This window comes from Trichosurus vulpecula, chromosome 6 (assembly GCF_011100635.1).
Source record: "Trichosurus vulpecula isolate mTriVul1 chromosome 6, mTriVul1.pri, whole genome shotgun sequence".
Taxonomy (NCBI): domain Eukaryota; kingdom Metazoa; phylum Chordata; class Mammalia; order Diprotodontia; family Phalangeridae; genus Trichosurus; species Trichosurus vulpecula.
This window is the reverse complement of record NC_050578.1, coordinates 62,568,782-62,583,776: the sequence shown is the minus strand read 5'-3', so window position 1 is coordinate 62,583,776 and position 14,995 is coordinate 62,568,782. Positions and strand designations below refer to the sequence as shown.

Below are 14,995 nucleotides of genomic sequence, written 5' to 3'. Positions count from 1 at the left end.
CGGAATATAGAATGGTCTCTGAGATAAAGGGGGACCAAGGAAATTTTGGAGGAAATTATATCCATAATAAAAATAAAAGTTGTAGAAAAGGACAATTATTTTAAATTTCATTTTTATATATTGAAAGTAAAAATATTACAGAAACTTTCTTTGTGAATCCCTTTTTAACATCATATGGAGTAGCATGGTTCCATGGATGACAATTTAGGGAATCCTTTCTTGTAAGTTTCCTTCATATCTTTTTTTCTTTGGCCTTTGAAAAAAATGTATTTTATAATTCACTTCCAAAGTTTCCTATCAGGCAAGTAAAAAATAATTCTCTTTTATCCCACACTTTGGGTCCCCTGAGAGAAAGTTGGATTGTTAAGGTTCACCAGTGAATCATTCTTATGTACTCCTCCACAGCTTTCTTTCTTTCTTTCTTTCTTTCTTTCTTTCTTTCTTTCTTTCTTTCTTTCTTTCTTTCCTTCCTTCCTTCTTTTTCTTTCTTTCTTTCTTTCTTTCTTTCTTTCTTTCTTTCTTTCTTTCTTTCTTTCTTTCTTTCTTTCTTTCTTTCTTTCTTTCTTTTTTTCTTCCTTCCTTCCTTCCTTCCTTCCTTCCTTCCTTCCTTCCTTCCTTCCTTTCCTTCCTTTTCTTCCTTTCCCTTCTATCTTTCTTTCACATTAATTTGTCCTGATCTGGAAATAGGAGTCACTGTGATTTTTTTCTTGGATTTTCCAGCCAGAATTCAGTTGAGTACATTTTCTAGATCTTTGTGATGAAGTTGTATTGGGGAGCTAAGCTGTACTTCCTGATATTTTACCCCTGTTGTTCGAATTCAGATTTCCTCCTTGGACTGTTATTGACATATTGACTTACTATGGCCTTTGCTCCTGCTTGGAATATCCACAAACTATTTATAAACTAAGCTATTAACTCACTATGTATATTCTATGTATCATCCCATTTTGTTTCTTTTACTAGCACATTTCTCAGATAATTATCTACGATCATTGCTTTTCCCTTTTCATTCTTTTTCATCGTTTACATCTTTATTTAGTTTCCACAAAGTATATAGCATGATTTAGTAAAATAAATACTCAGATACTTTGTGTACACAGTATAAATGTTTTACATATATGTATGTCTATTTGTCAAATATGTGTACATACTGTTGTGATTAACAAAGTAAAAATTCATTTTAAAATGCCCATGAATTTACAGTAGCTTTTGGTCACTATGTATTTTCTTTCAAAATCAAAGTGTTGATACCTTTTGGCTTTTATGCCATACTCATTTCCAGATATACCTCCCATCCCTATGAAGTTAGTCAGTAAACATTTATTAGTACCTACTATTTATGAAGCACTGTGTTAAGCAGTGGGGACATAAAAAGTGGAAAAAGGAAGTACTTGACTTGGAGGAACTCATAGCCAAATGTGGGGAGACAACACACAAGTAACTACAAACAAGCCATATAGAGCATAAATTGGAGGTGGTTATGATATATGTAAAATAAATAAAGGTTATTTTTTGCAGGGGATAGAAAGAGAAGGCATAATAGCTGGGGGAATCTACAAGGATAGTTATGGAGCAGAGTTTTGAAAAGGATGAGAGATCCTAAAAGGCAGCAGGAGGAAGGGGTACATTCTAGGTATTGGAAACAACCAGTGTGAAGGCACTGGGATCAGAGTTCATAGGTTATGTGATCATAGGTCAAAGGAGCTCAGAAGCCATCTGATCTAATTTCCTTATTTTGTAGTTGAAAAAACCAAGGCCCAGGGAGATTTAGTGGTTTGTCCAAGATGTAGGGTGATGTGAGAACAACCAGAGGTCTAATTTGGCTGGATCGCAGAGTACGGGATCCTGTGAACATTAAATGTTGAAATTTTAAAATGATTTCTCTCACCCTGAAAATGGCCTTCTAGTTATAGCCAGTGGAGTGAGATATAGAATCCTTCTCATTTTTCTTCCTGTCAACAACTGTTTGACTGATTTGGGGTATCTTCTAGAAATTAGGTTTACATCTAAATAATAAGGAAGAGGAAAGGATTTATACATAGATTTGGTATGCCACTTAGACTAATTCCAGTTTTACTGTTTTGTGCTTATCCAAGATGTCATTTACTTTAAACACTTTTCTCATCAACGAAAAGAGATCTCATGTGTTTTATGAAGTTGAGGAACATTGTTATGTAGTGACACTTGATTAACTGGGATGGCCATCATTTGAACTATATGAGTGCTGAGAATGCAGAAATGATAATGAAATTCAGGTACTAAGAAATAAATGTCTTTGTTATTCATGTTATTCTTCTGAGGAAATCCAAGTAGTAGGAATGTTTCCATGTTTAATAATCCTGATAAAAATGGAACATAATTATATTTGGAAAAAGACTTTATGTAATTTCACAAAAGAAAATATACCTTACATGTGTCAATTTAGAATATTTTCCTATTAGTTTTCTGGCAACAAAATAGGTTGTATGAGAGAGATTTGGAGATTGCTCTATTATTGCTATTTCAAGTGATTAAACATCACCTTTTTATTTGTATTGCATAAATTTTGATGGTGGATAATAAATGTGAATAGTGATTAACATTATTCAACTTGCCATCAACTAATCTGATTTCTAGAAATGTCAAATGAATAAAAGTGCATGACCTACAAGCCTTTTTAGCAAAAAAATACATTTTATGTTGCATTTCATTTTTACTGAAGAGAAAAATGTCAAAAGATACCTTTTCATTAAGTTTCAATAAGAAATGAGACAAGATGGGGGAAAACAGTGAGTGATTCAGCAATAACTTTTCATTTCTTATGGAAAAGTGTTTATTTTGCTAACCTGAAATTCTACACACTAAATTATAGGACTGCTGAAAACAAAACTAATCTCTGTATGATTTTGCTCAATATGCTAATGCATATGAAATATAACGATCTGCAGATATTAAGACAAATATTCTGATGTGAAAATTATATTTTTATGGGACTAAATTAATCTCTCACAAACAAATGACCAGGCTGTCTCACAATGCTGATTACTCTTTTACAGAAAACCCTTAAATGACTTTGTCTTTTAATATATAGTGCCTTTAGAATTTTTAGTGTGACACTTGAAAGAACAATAAAAATATATTAAAAAAATAAAAATGATGATATATCTTTCTCCTAGGGAACTCATTTTGTATTAGAATGCATTTAAGCTTTGTTTTCAAGATTTATAGCATTACAATATTATCAGAAGCATCTCAGATACATGCCCTCTGCTCTGCTCCTTTTATGGCACTGAAATTTTAGACACTGAATTGTCTAGTAAGGGGGAAAAAGTAGCATCAGGTATTAAGGAAATAAGGCATCACGCTGTGATCTGCATATTAATTCCACCAGTGGGAAAACTACAATCTAAGTTGAAAGCTACAGTGATATATTCTTGAGTTGAATATATTTGTCATCATTTGTCTCACCACAAATTTTTCCTGCCTCCTACCAGGACAGCAAGGTAGTTTGGTGGATATAGCACTGGTCCTAGAGTCATGAATTGTTGTTCAACTGTTCAGTTGTGTCTGACTCTTCATGACCCCATATGGGATTTTCTTGGCAAGGATACTAGAGAGGTTTACCATTTCCTTGTCTACTGGTTTAAGGCAAACAGAGATTAAGTCATTTGCCCATGGTCACACACCTAGTGAGTGTCTGATGATGTATTTGAACTCAGGTCTTCCTAACTCCAGGCTCAGTACTGTATCTCCTGAGCCATCCAGCTGCTTCTTTAAGTTATGAATACTTAACATCAAGTTTTGCCACAGACGCTTATTAGCTGTGTGACCCTAGGCCAGTAACTTGCCTTCTGTCTGCCTCAGTTTCCTTATCTGTAAAATGGGGGTAATAATAGCACTTACCTCCCAGGTAAGGATGTGAGGATCAAATGAGATGATACATGCAAAGTTCCTGGCACAGAATGGGCACTTAATAAATGCTTGTTCCCTTCCCTGCTGTAAATGATTTGTTATTGTTAAAAATTTCAAGTAGGAAAAGCAGCTTAGTTCAGTTAAAATTTTAATTAGTACTATTAGAAACAGACATTTTTTAACTACTTGAATTATAAATGATTTATAGTTAAATTCTAGAAGAATTCCAGTGTAGCTTCCATGTGATACAACAGTAACACTGAAATTAGTATTGTCCTTGCTATTCTCTTAGCTGCCTCATTAGACCTTTCATTACCTGAGATCTGGAATTCCGGAGTAGCCTCCTAGCAGGACCTCTTGCCTCTGGTCTTTTTTCATGTTAATCTGTTTTGCTTCTCATTGCCAATTAAATGAAGCTAGCAAATTACCATTGTCTGTCTAAGAAGATATAATAGCTCCACTTTGCCTATGGGAATAGTCCCAAACTTTAGTCAGTTTTTCAAGATCCTACAACTACTGTATCTTCCTTGCTTAACCAAGTGTCTCCCACCTCCTTCCCCCCATCCTCATTGCTCTCCGATTTAGACCTTCCCTCTCTAGTCCGGTTGGGCATTTGACTGCACTGTTTTTAATATAGGCTAAGCTTATTCCTGTTGTCCCTATGCTTTCGCATGTACTACTACCCCTTCTTGTAAAAGCTCTCTGCCTGGAAATTTAAATCCTACATTCTCTTTCTTAACACTCTCTTCATGACCTAACTACAATGACTACATACATATACTTTGTTTATCTGTATATATGCTATAACTACTTTACTACAGAATTACATAGACTCTGCATATGTAAATGATGAAAGTGATGTGTTTAGTCACTTTGATGGCTTACCAGCTCTAGGAACCCCCTTGAACTCTCTCTCCTTGAATCTTCCCACTTGGCCTGTCGTTCACCTGAAGCTATAAGCCTTTCATTATTGCTATGCCCAATTCTCTGTTACCCTTAACCTAGCCTAGCCCTCCATAACCTGTTATCTCCGGATCCTCTTCTGCTAACTTCCCACCCCTGATCCTATCAAAACTGCATTCTCTTGGTTCCTGGCAGCAGACCTCTAGTCACCCCAGCCTACTGGCCCCTCCTATCAAGATCCTCCCTAGACCCCCTCTTCCCCAGACTACTTGGCCAACCCTAGATTCCCTTCCACAGTCTTTCTGTTTATAAGATCCATCTCAGCCTCCAATAAAGTACTCAGATTCAATCTGGCCTGCTTATATTAGCGATACAAATGCTAAGATTCCTTAAGAGTCTAGCCAATGCTGAGATTTTTTAAGAGTGTGGCCAATATGGTGGATTTTTAATAAACTCTGTTTTTTCTTTGACTGAAAGAAGGCTTGAGTCTAATTCATTCAGGCAGGACCAGCATGTTGCTATTTCTGGGTCCCAGCACCCCTAAACCTCAACAACTTTATGTTTCTTTTTATGTAAGTATGTACTTGTTGTCTTCCCCCACATATATTCCTTGCAAATAGGGAATGATTAATTCTTTGTCTTAATAACCCTTGTGCTTGGCTCATAGTAGGTAATTAATGGATGCTTTTTGACTGATTGACATCTTCTCAAGAATCACACAAGCGATTTTTTCCTTTTGAAATCTATAGTGTACTGGTCTCATTCTTTAATACTGCTACATGTTTGTTCTTTAGCTATTCAGTATCAACATGTCTTGTTTCCAGAGCTAGACTGTAGACACTTTATCATTTGCACTTATCTTGTGTATTCCAGTTGTCATAATAAAATGCTTGGTACATTAATGAATGTTTCTCATATTACTGTTGGAGATGAATTACTCTGGCCTTGGGGAATCATGCTCAGTGGTGCAGTAGATAGACTCCTGGTGTTGGGCCTGAAACTAGGAAGACCTCAGTTCAAATCTTATCTCAAACGCTTATTAGCTGTGTCACCCTGCGCAGGTCCCTTAACCACCGTTTGCCTCAGTTTCACCTCCCAGTGATTGTTTGGAAGATAAAATGAGATAATAATTATAAAGTATTTTGCCTAATGCCTGGCAAATGTAAAATGCTACGTAAATGGCATTGTTATTATCATACCTTAATTTATAGAATAGTGGGATACTTTCTATAGTTATACTTACTATAGCATATGCTTACTGTAGTTATAGTTCTTTAAACTCTCAGGATAGAGTAAAAGTGTGTAATTGTGAATCATATGCTTAGTTTCTCTGTAGGTATATTGCCAGAAAGAAAAGGAAAGCTTTTCTGAGATGGAAATGTAATCACTCCCCGTTTATCAGGAAGTGGGTCCATTTCTGTCCCATTCTGTTTTTGGTTCTATGGTTCTCATGCATGGAGGAAGAATGCAGACAGCTTCATGGTTTCCACAAGAGAAAGCTTGCAGAGGAGTATCTTAGAACTCACCCAGCCCCTGTCAAGTAATCTTTTCCTTGCTATGGACCTTCCATTCTGTAAAGAGAAGGAAAATTCTAAATCATTGGTTCTGATAATTCACTTAAGAGAATAAGGTTATGGCAGCTGTTGGAGAATATATTAAGATTAATGTTTAATAGTACTTTGGGGGATTGCTTGTAATTTTAATCTGTTTCCTTCATTACCATGATAGCTGAGAGTTCTTACATATAGCTCTAATGATTAGGACTTTAATGTTTTGTATAAATAAATTAGCAAATCATTTCTTTGCATTGCTTTTGATCTTCTACTCATTCTCTTTCTAGCTCTTCCCATAAAGCCCTCTTCTTGATTCTTTATCTGGCCTTGAGGATCAAGTTAATTAGACTAATAGTCATTTAACTTCTGTGTGCCTCAATTTCCTCAGCTGTAATGGGGGTGGGAGTTAGATTTTATTTCTTCTAAAGGCCCTTCTGGCTCTAAATATATGATCCTATAATTACTCAAGAATTTTCTCCCTTCCTTCCTTCCTTCCTTCCATCCTTCCTCCCTTCTTCTATATTGAAGTTCAGTCAGGAAAAATAGGAATGATTTTATTTTTTGTTGTTGCCATTAATATGACATCTGCTTCATAAAAAATTAAATTTCCCAAACAACACATTTAAACTATTTTAAGTTGTCAATAGCAATATATTGTAAGGTTGCATGGCATGGTAGATAGACTGAAAGGAAGACATGGATTTGAATCCTGTCTAAGATACCCCAAGTAAGTTACTTAGTTTACTTGAGCAGTAGTTTCTTCATTCTTAAAATGGGTACAGTAATAATGTCTTTCTCAGAAAGATGCTCTGAGAATCACATGAGAGGCTGTATGTATTTTACAATGTTAGAGCCATATGTAAATGCTATTTTTATTATTGTCGATAATATCCACACTCTTCTAATTATAAAGTTAAAATAATAATCATAACAATAACAAACATTATTTATATAGGACAGAGTATTTTAAATACATTATCTCACTCGATCCTCATGGTAACCCTGTGAGCTGGTTGCTGCCATTTTATCATCTCCATTTTACAGATGGGGAAATTGAGACTCGGGTAGGTGATTTGCCCCACGTCACAGAGCTGGTAGCTCTCAGAATCAGGTTCTGAGCCTGGGTCCCTTTGGATTCCAAGTCCATGCCTTTTCCCACTGTATGACTGCACTACTTCTCAGTATACCGATAAGAAAAGTTTCATTTATTTATTTTGCTGTATTAAGATTCACAATGGTTATGTTAGGGACATTTTAAAATTGTCTGGTAAAAGATGCAAAAGACAATTTAATTGAATACTGCATTAAAAAGTTTAAGATAAATTTTTAGCATGACATTTTCTCAGTGACATTAATGAATGGAAGCTTTTATAAGATGCCCCATCTCATCTTTTCATGTCTAATAATGATATTTGTAAAATAACATATCTAGCTCATAATCATGTTACAATTTCATGTCAGTCTTTATGCATTTAGCCATTTAAAACATGTTTCCAAAACTATATGGGCTAATAGTAGATCTCAAAATGTCTGACATTGACTGCTTTTATATAGGAGACACATTTCCGGTGGTCTGTATATAGTTCATCTATAATTGGAGAATTATTTGAAACAACAAAAAATTCAAGTTGCAACAAAATACCTCAGACATAATTATCTGCAATTTGTATGTTTAACATAGATATAAATTATTTTCTTCAACTGTTTTGCAATGCTGGGACTCTGTTGTTGTTGTGTCGGACTCTTTGTGACCCTGGGGACCAGAATATGCCAATATTGGCCATGTTTTTACGGTAAAGATGCTGGAGTGGTTTGCCATTTTCCTTCTCCATTAAGGCAGACAGAAATTAAGTGACTTGCCCAAGACCGCATAGCTCATGAGTGTCTGAGGCTGGATTTGAACTTAGGTCTTCCAAACTCCAGGCTTAGTGATCTATCCACTGGGCCATCTACCTAGCTCCTGGGATTCTGTAAAGAATTGCTAACATGTCAGTGTCAATAATACTTCTTTTTTCTTCAGAAGGGATTCTTTGCTTCCAGTCATCAGCATTTACCAAAAGGCCAAGGTTTTATGGGACATTTCTCCCCCAAGTGATCCTGCATTAGTCTGCTGAGTTGCACATTTTCTCATCATGGTATTGTCAAAAGTGGCCACAAAATAAAAGCTAAACTTTTTTGTCAGCAAGGAAAGAAAAAAGGTACCTTGCATAAAAAACTTCACAGATTTCAAATATCTAGGGCAATAGTTTCAGGGAATTCTCTCCTCATTAATTATGTGTATTCCCAGACCCATTTCTACAATACCAGTGAGATGTGGAAAAGTTACTACTATCATCAGAGATAGAGAGAAATTTGCAGAAATGCAGACTTATTCTTTAGTCCATGAAATAAATATTTGATAGCACCTACTAGGTTCTAAGTACTGGGCCGTTCTGTGGAAGAAACAATGTTCGAGGCACTGTCTTTGTCCTCCAGGTTTTTTGACCCTGAGTTGTTAGGTTATTAGGTAAGACAGTCAGAATAAGAGGAAAAATGGATCACTATGGAACTTAGAAGTGGAAAAGATCAAAGGTACCGATAAAACCTGATATAGTTTTGTTTCCTGGCTTTTCATTGGCTGAGTATTGTTCAAGTTTTATACTGCCTGTAATGCCTAGATGGCAATAACTTTCTAATGTCTTTCTACATGTTTTCAATAGTTTCCTCAGGAAAAAAATCAGTCTGTTTGTGGATTAATACCACAAAACTCAAAAAGTTATTTTCAAGGCTCTAGTCTAAGTATACCTGTTTCTTTTTAAAAATTGCTTAAGATATATGCATTATTTTAGCTATATTTTTTATTGCTGGGCTGCTGCAGTGAGTGAGCGCTGACTCAGATCAGGCTGGTATCTCACTTTCAAGATTAGAAGGAAAAAGTGGCACTTGTAGTCCATCTGTGAAAAAGAAAAAGGAAAAAGAGGGAAGTTTGCTTAACCAAAATAGGGAAAGACCATTAAGAACAAGAGAAGCCTATTAAGCAAAGGACACACAGCCTTGATTCAGTTGAGCAAGGCTCCCTTTTGTCTGAGTTGTCCACCATGGCCCACCAGTTAATTCTCTTGGGGCAGCTGCAGCTCCTTGTGGCTTTTTCGATAATCAGACTACTAGGAAACTCCATTAGTGACCTAAGCCTTTAATCTCCTGATAGTTCTGATACCTTTGAAGGATGAGAACTAGTCCAGTCCATATGGTAGAGGACTCACTTAGATATTCCTTCTACCAAATGCTTCTCCTTAATGGCAAAGTTCAAAACATTTTCCAGAGGACCATCCACTACTAAAGGGTTAGGCTGTTTATTGGCAACTCTAATCTTAGGGATGCAAAAATCCTGGTATGGGCAGAAGGAAAACTAGACCATAAAGAAAGGGGAAAAACATAATAAGACAAGTGATATGATGTCCTCCTGAAGGAATGAGGAAAAAAAGCCAGAAATCCCAGCCCTTGCCTCTCCCCTCACTCCTGGAAGGATAGACTTCTGCATCTAAATGATCTGGTATATGTGGTGGGTGACGTCAGATTTTCCCATTCACAGTAGATCTCCTAACAAAAGGGATGGTCTTCAGCAAGAGCAGCACCAGGAATATCAGGGCTATAGGCCAAAACCTGGACTTCCCCCCAATATACTTCTATCTACACACATACACACATATGTTAAACATAGTAATTTGCTTCTGTCCATTTATAGTGAATAGAGTGCTGGGCTTGGAGTCAGGAAGACTCTTCTTCATGAATTCAGATCTGGCCTCAGATACTCACTAGCTATATGACCCTGGGCAGTCACTTAACTTTGTTTGCCTCAGTTTTGTCCTCTACAAAATAGGCTGGAAAAGGACATAGCAAACTGCTTCAGCTTCTTTGCCAAGAAAATCCCACATGAAGTCACAAAAAGTCGAACATGATTGAAATGATGGAACAGCAACGATAACTGCACTTTGATTTTTGACCAGTGGATTTGATGAACATTAGCTTTCTCTGCTTTAGTTTCTATGAAGTTATTCCCATGTATAACAATCCTTTCAACATGAGGCAATTTTGTCAATATATTTTCTTGGATAGCAAAAGAAATAAGTTACATTCTACAACTTCCTCATGTCTGTCTTGGAGTTCATGGAAGCTACTGTAATCACTGAATGCAAATTAGTTCCCTTTGTTGTTAAATATTTATTTTTTCTTGGACTTTTCCCTAATACTTTAAGGTCTAATACTTGTTCTTTGATATCAAAATGGCTTCTTGTTGAAATAATTACATTCTAAAAGATTAAGTCTTTCTGAAAGACAGAAATAAATGGATTCTAATAGCACAGATTTTCAGTGAAATATCTTTTTAACGTGAATCTGCGGAAAATATAAAAATTTCTATATGAAGTGTATACGGAGAATCACATCTAAATAAGACATTTAAAAGATTTTCATTGAGGTCATGATCTTTAAGGGATTAAATTATATATGTTTGTAATGTATACGGTATTTGATACTTAGTTAAGAATTATTATTGTAATTATTAATATCCATGCTGGTCTGATGTTGATTAAAATTTTAATATGACAGTAGGGCATTGAAGAGTTATAACAGATAGAAGGTAAGCTTTTTAGCTTAATTGGAAACTATTAAACATGAAATAAGTGGGTTCATTTTGCAGAATAAATAAAATATGTTCACAAACTCATGAAGCAGGAATGGATGTATTAAAAATTGCTGGTTAGGGCAATCACAGCTCATATTCATATACACGTATAACCTGAATATCCTTATGACATTGATGATAAATGGAAAATGGAAATGAGTGTTTTTACAGAGGTTAGATTACAGTAGGACAAAGTTAATAGCACATAGGCTCATATTCCTCCTTCTTTTACTCTGGTCTGGTTGCAGTTTTATGGGCAATACATATAGTAAATAAGCTGACACATAAGTTAAATTCCCAGTCTTGTATGCTCTGGAGGAAAATTTATCTCATTTTACAGAATTTCATGAAGTAAAAAATCTGTCTAAGCTTTTCTTTTTCAGAATTGCTCTAAGTAATTATAGCCCCTTGCTTGCACATCTGAAGTTACCTCTTCAGATCATTTTTTTGGAGGGGGGAAGGCAGGGCATTTGGGGTTAAGTGACTTGCCCAAGGTCACACAGCTAGTAAATGTGTCAAGTGTCTGAGTCTGTATTTGAACTCAGGACCTCCTGACTCCAGGGCTGCTGCTCTACTCACTGCACCACCTAGCTGCCCCTCTTCAGATCATTGATTGGAAAAATGGACACACTTAATGAACACATACATAGGGAATGCGTATAACCAAAGGACATGCAGGAAGGGAGACACATGTGATCAGGGCGTACATGTAAAGGGGCAGCTCATGCCTCTGACACTGCAGGGCCTCTGATATTATCTGGTGATGTCATCATGTTACTCTCTCTGGACCTGATCACTAAGGGACATTACTCTTTGCTGAGTTTCCCTTGGTCATTGCACCTGGCTATCATATTTCTTTTGCTCCCTACCACACTTCTTTAGTTCATCAACAAACATTTATTAAGCACCTACTATGTGCTAGGCACTGTGCCAAGTGCTGGGGATGCAAAAGAAGGCAAAAACACTCCCTGCTCTCGAGAATCTCACTTTCTAATATAAATAACTAGTAGATACAAAAAATCTGCAAAGATTTCCAAAGATTCTAGCAGCTGGTGGAAGGGGTGGGGCTGGGAAGGGCACTCTGCAGAAACTGAGACATGGGCTAAGTCTTGAAGGAACTGTGGAAACCAGTGGGTGGTGGTTAGGCAGCAGAGTTTTGTAGGCATAGAGGACAGTCCTTGAAAAGGCAGGGAGATGGAAAAGAAGGAATTCTGTCTGAGGAACTCTAAGCAGGCCAGTGTAGTTGAATCATAGAGTGCATGGAGCAGAATGAAGTAAAAGCCTGGGAACCTAGGAAGGAGCTGGGCAATGGTGATGGCTTATGTCAAACAGGGAGTTGATATTTGATTCTGGAAGCGATAGGTAACACCTGGAGCGCACTGAGCAAGTGTTCAGATGTACTCTAGAAAAGTCCTCTTGGCAGTGAGTAGAGAACAGATTGGGGTGGTGAGCAAGTTCAGGCAGGGAGGTCAGTAGAGGAGACTCTTGCACAGGTCCAGTTGAAAGGTGGTGAGGGCCTGAGCTAGCATTGTGGCTATGTGTATGGAGAGAAAAGAATATGTATGAGAGATATGAAGGTAGAAATCATAAAATTTGGCAGCATATTAGATGTGTGGGGCATGTGAGAGTCAGGACTGGAGGGTGGCATTGGGTTTGTGAGAATGACACCGGGTGACTGATAAGAAGATGGTATCCTCAATAGTAATGAGAATGTTGGAAAGAAGAAAGTTTGGGGGGAATGAAAATGAGTTCTTGGTGCAGAGTGAAGTGAGCAGAAATAGGAGGATACTTTATGATTATAATAACAATATTGAGAAAAGCAACTTTGAAAGACTTTAGAACTCTGATTGCTGCAGTGAGTTCCAAAGATTGAAGACAAAATGCAGAGACATACATTTTCAGAAAAGGCTAATGTATGAATTTATTTTGCTGGACTGAGCAGCTATGTATGGAGAGGTTTATTTTGGAGATTTATTTTTAAGTAGAGGACAGTGAGATAGACAGATTGATTTAAAATATTTATAGAAAAGAAAGGTAATGAGCTGTGCTTTGGATATGTTGAGTTTGAGATGCCTTACAGAATGTCCAGTTCCAGGTGTTCAAGTAGCAGCTGGTGATGTGTGATGTCCCTCGGTAAAGTCTAGAACTAGATATACAGACTAAAGAATCATCTGCATAAAGATGATAATTGAATCTCTGGGAGCTAGAAAGTGAGATCAAAAAGACAGCAACTCCAGGGTATCTCCGCTGTTTGCCTCCAGGCTATTGTGTTTCTACTACATCCCTACTGCTCACTGCCTCTCACCCTTTTATATAGATTTCTCTGCTGTCTGCTCAGCATGTCACTCTACTCATCTCATAATCTTTGGTGATCAATGGTGCTTGGTTCTAGCTTAAGGGATCCATCTTTTTAGGGCCACCAGCTAGCCTTTTCAGTCCTAGTCTACTGGAGTATGATTACTAGAGGTCTCTCACTTCAAACTGATAGCAGTTTAGAGTAGTCACTGAAGTGTCACAGAGTACCACGAGTAGCAGTTAAGATTAAGTCTTTTCTTTTCAATTCATTTGTGTGAGGCAGAGACCACAGTCCTTTATCCCAGATAGCCATCTGTTTTAGGGTTAGAAATTTCCCGAATCCTCTTTGGCTCAGCGTGAATAGAAATTTGAACCAGAGTAAAAAGTAAGCAGAGAACAAGAGGTTGGTTTTCTATCTCATTAGTCTTCATTCTTTTATCACATGTATCTGTGACCATCAGATCCTTCAGCTAGCAAAACACCTTACTATATATTATAAAATGCTTATGTATATCATTCCAAATTTCATTTTTCAGGATGTCCCGCCACCAGGTCACTATGATGTTCAAAAGTCATTTGAGAAATCATATGGCAAACCTAAATACATGCCACCTCGCACTTGCTTGGCCAGAAAAAAGCACAACTCTTTCCTCAGTTCAGCTCCTAGGAGTTTAGAGATAAAGAAAGATGGACCAGGTAAGATCATTACATATCTTTTAAAATAAAACTGTAATTGGAAGTGCTATAGATGATTCATTTCTTTCACTTCTTTGTTTTTATATGTTTTCATAAGTTGATTATTCAAGTAATTAGTTTTTCTTTTAAAATATTTTTCTAATTACATGTAAAAACAATTTTAACATTCTTTTTTATTTTTATTTTCAAAATTTCTCCCTAATTTCCTTCCCTCCCTCCTCCTGAGAAAGCAAGAAATTTGATATAGATTATATATCTGTGGTCATGAAAAACATGTTTTTATATTAGCCATGTTGCAAAAAGAAACACAGACAAAAAACCCCAAGAAAAATAAAGTAGAAAAAATATGCTTCAATGTGCATTCAGACTCCATCAGTTCTTTCTTTGGAGGTGGAAGCAGTTTTTATCATTCAGGAATTATCTTAGATCATTGTATTGCTGTGAATATAGCTAGGTCTTTCACAATTGATCATTGTACAATATTGCTGTTACTATGTACAATATTCTCCTGTTTCTGTTCACTTCACTTTAAACCACATTCATATAAGTCTTTCCAGGTTTTTCTGAAACTATCCTGTTCATTACAGTAATTAGCTTTCTATTGTGCTTTGCAAATTTTAAAGAATATACGTGTTTTCTATGTTACATTACACGGAAATGGCAATCAACAGAAAATGTGTCAGTCTCTTTTTTAGATAGATAGAAATTACTTCTTCAGGAGAGTTGATCCCAGATTTTTAAATTATTATTAAGTCCTTAAAGTATGAATTTGCCTGAGGATGTTTTGCCTTTTTTATGTCACCAGAAGAAAATACAACTGCCAAAGCTGATAGGAAAAAATGTGTAATTCAATTTTTAAGTCTTAAAGGTTATTGTGAATATATTGAAGTATTGAAATTAAAGCCAAGGAGGGATTTGCTCTTGGAATTGGGAGAGCGAAATAAGTTCAGTGCCAAAGACACTGGATTTGTTTAAAGATTTATCTATCATTAGA

General features: G+C 36.3%; 1 protein-coding gene across 1 annotated transcript in view; it reads left to right on the top strand.

Annotated features, from left to right (window-relative positions):
• STPG2 (sperm tail PG-rich repeat containing 2) overlaps positions 1-14,995 on the top strand; it is a 655,681-nt gene that overhangs the window by 209,670 nt on the left and 431,016 nt on the right. The window contains exons 11-12 of the mRNA XM_036765397.1: positions 1,461-1,477; positions 13,842-14,001. Coding sequence (XP_036621292.1) covers positions 1,461-1,477; positions 13,842-14,001 — 177 coding nt within the window. The remainder of the gene's footprint in view (positions 1-1,460; positions 1,478-13,841; positions 14,002-14,995) is intronic.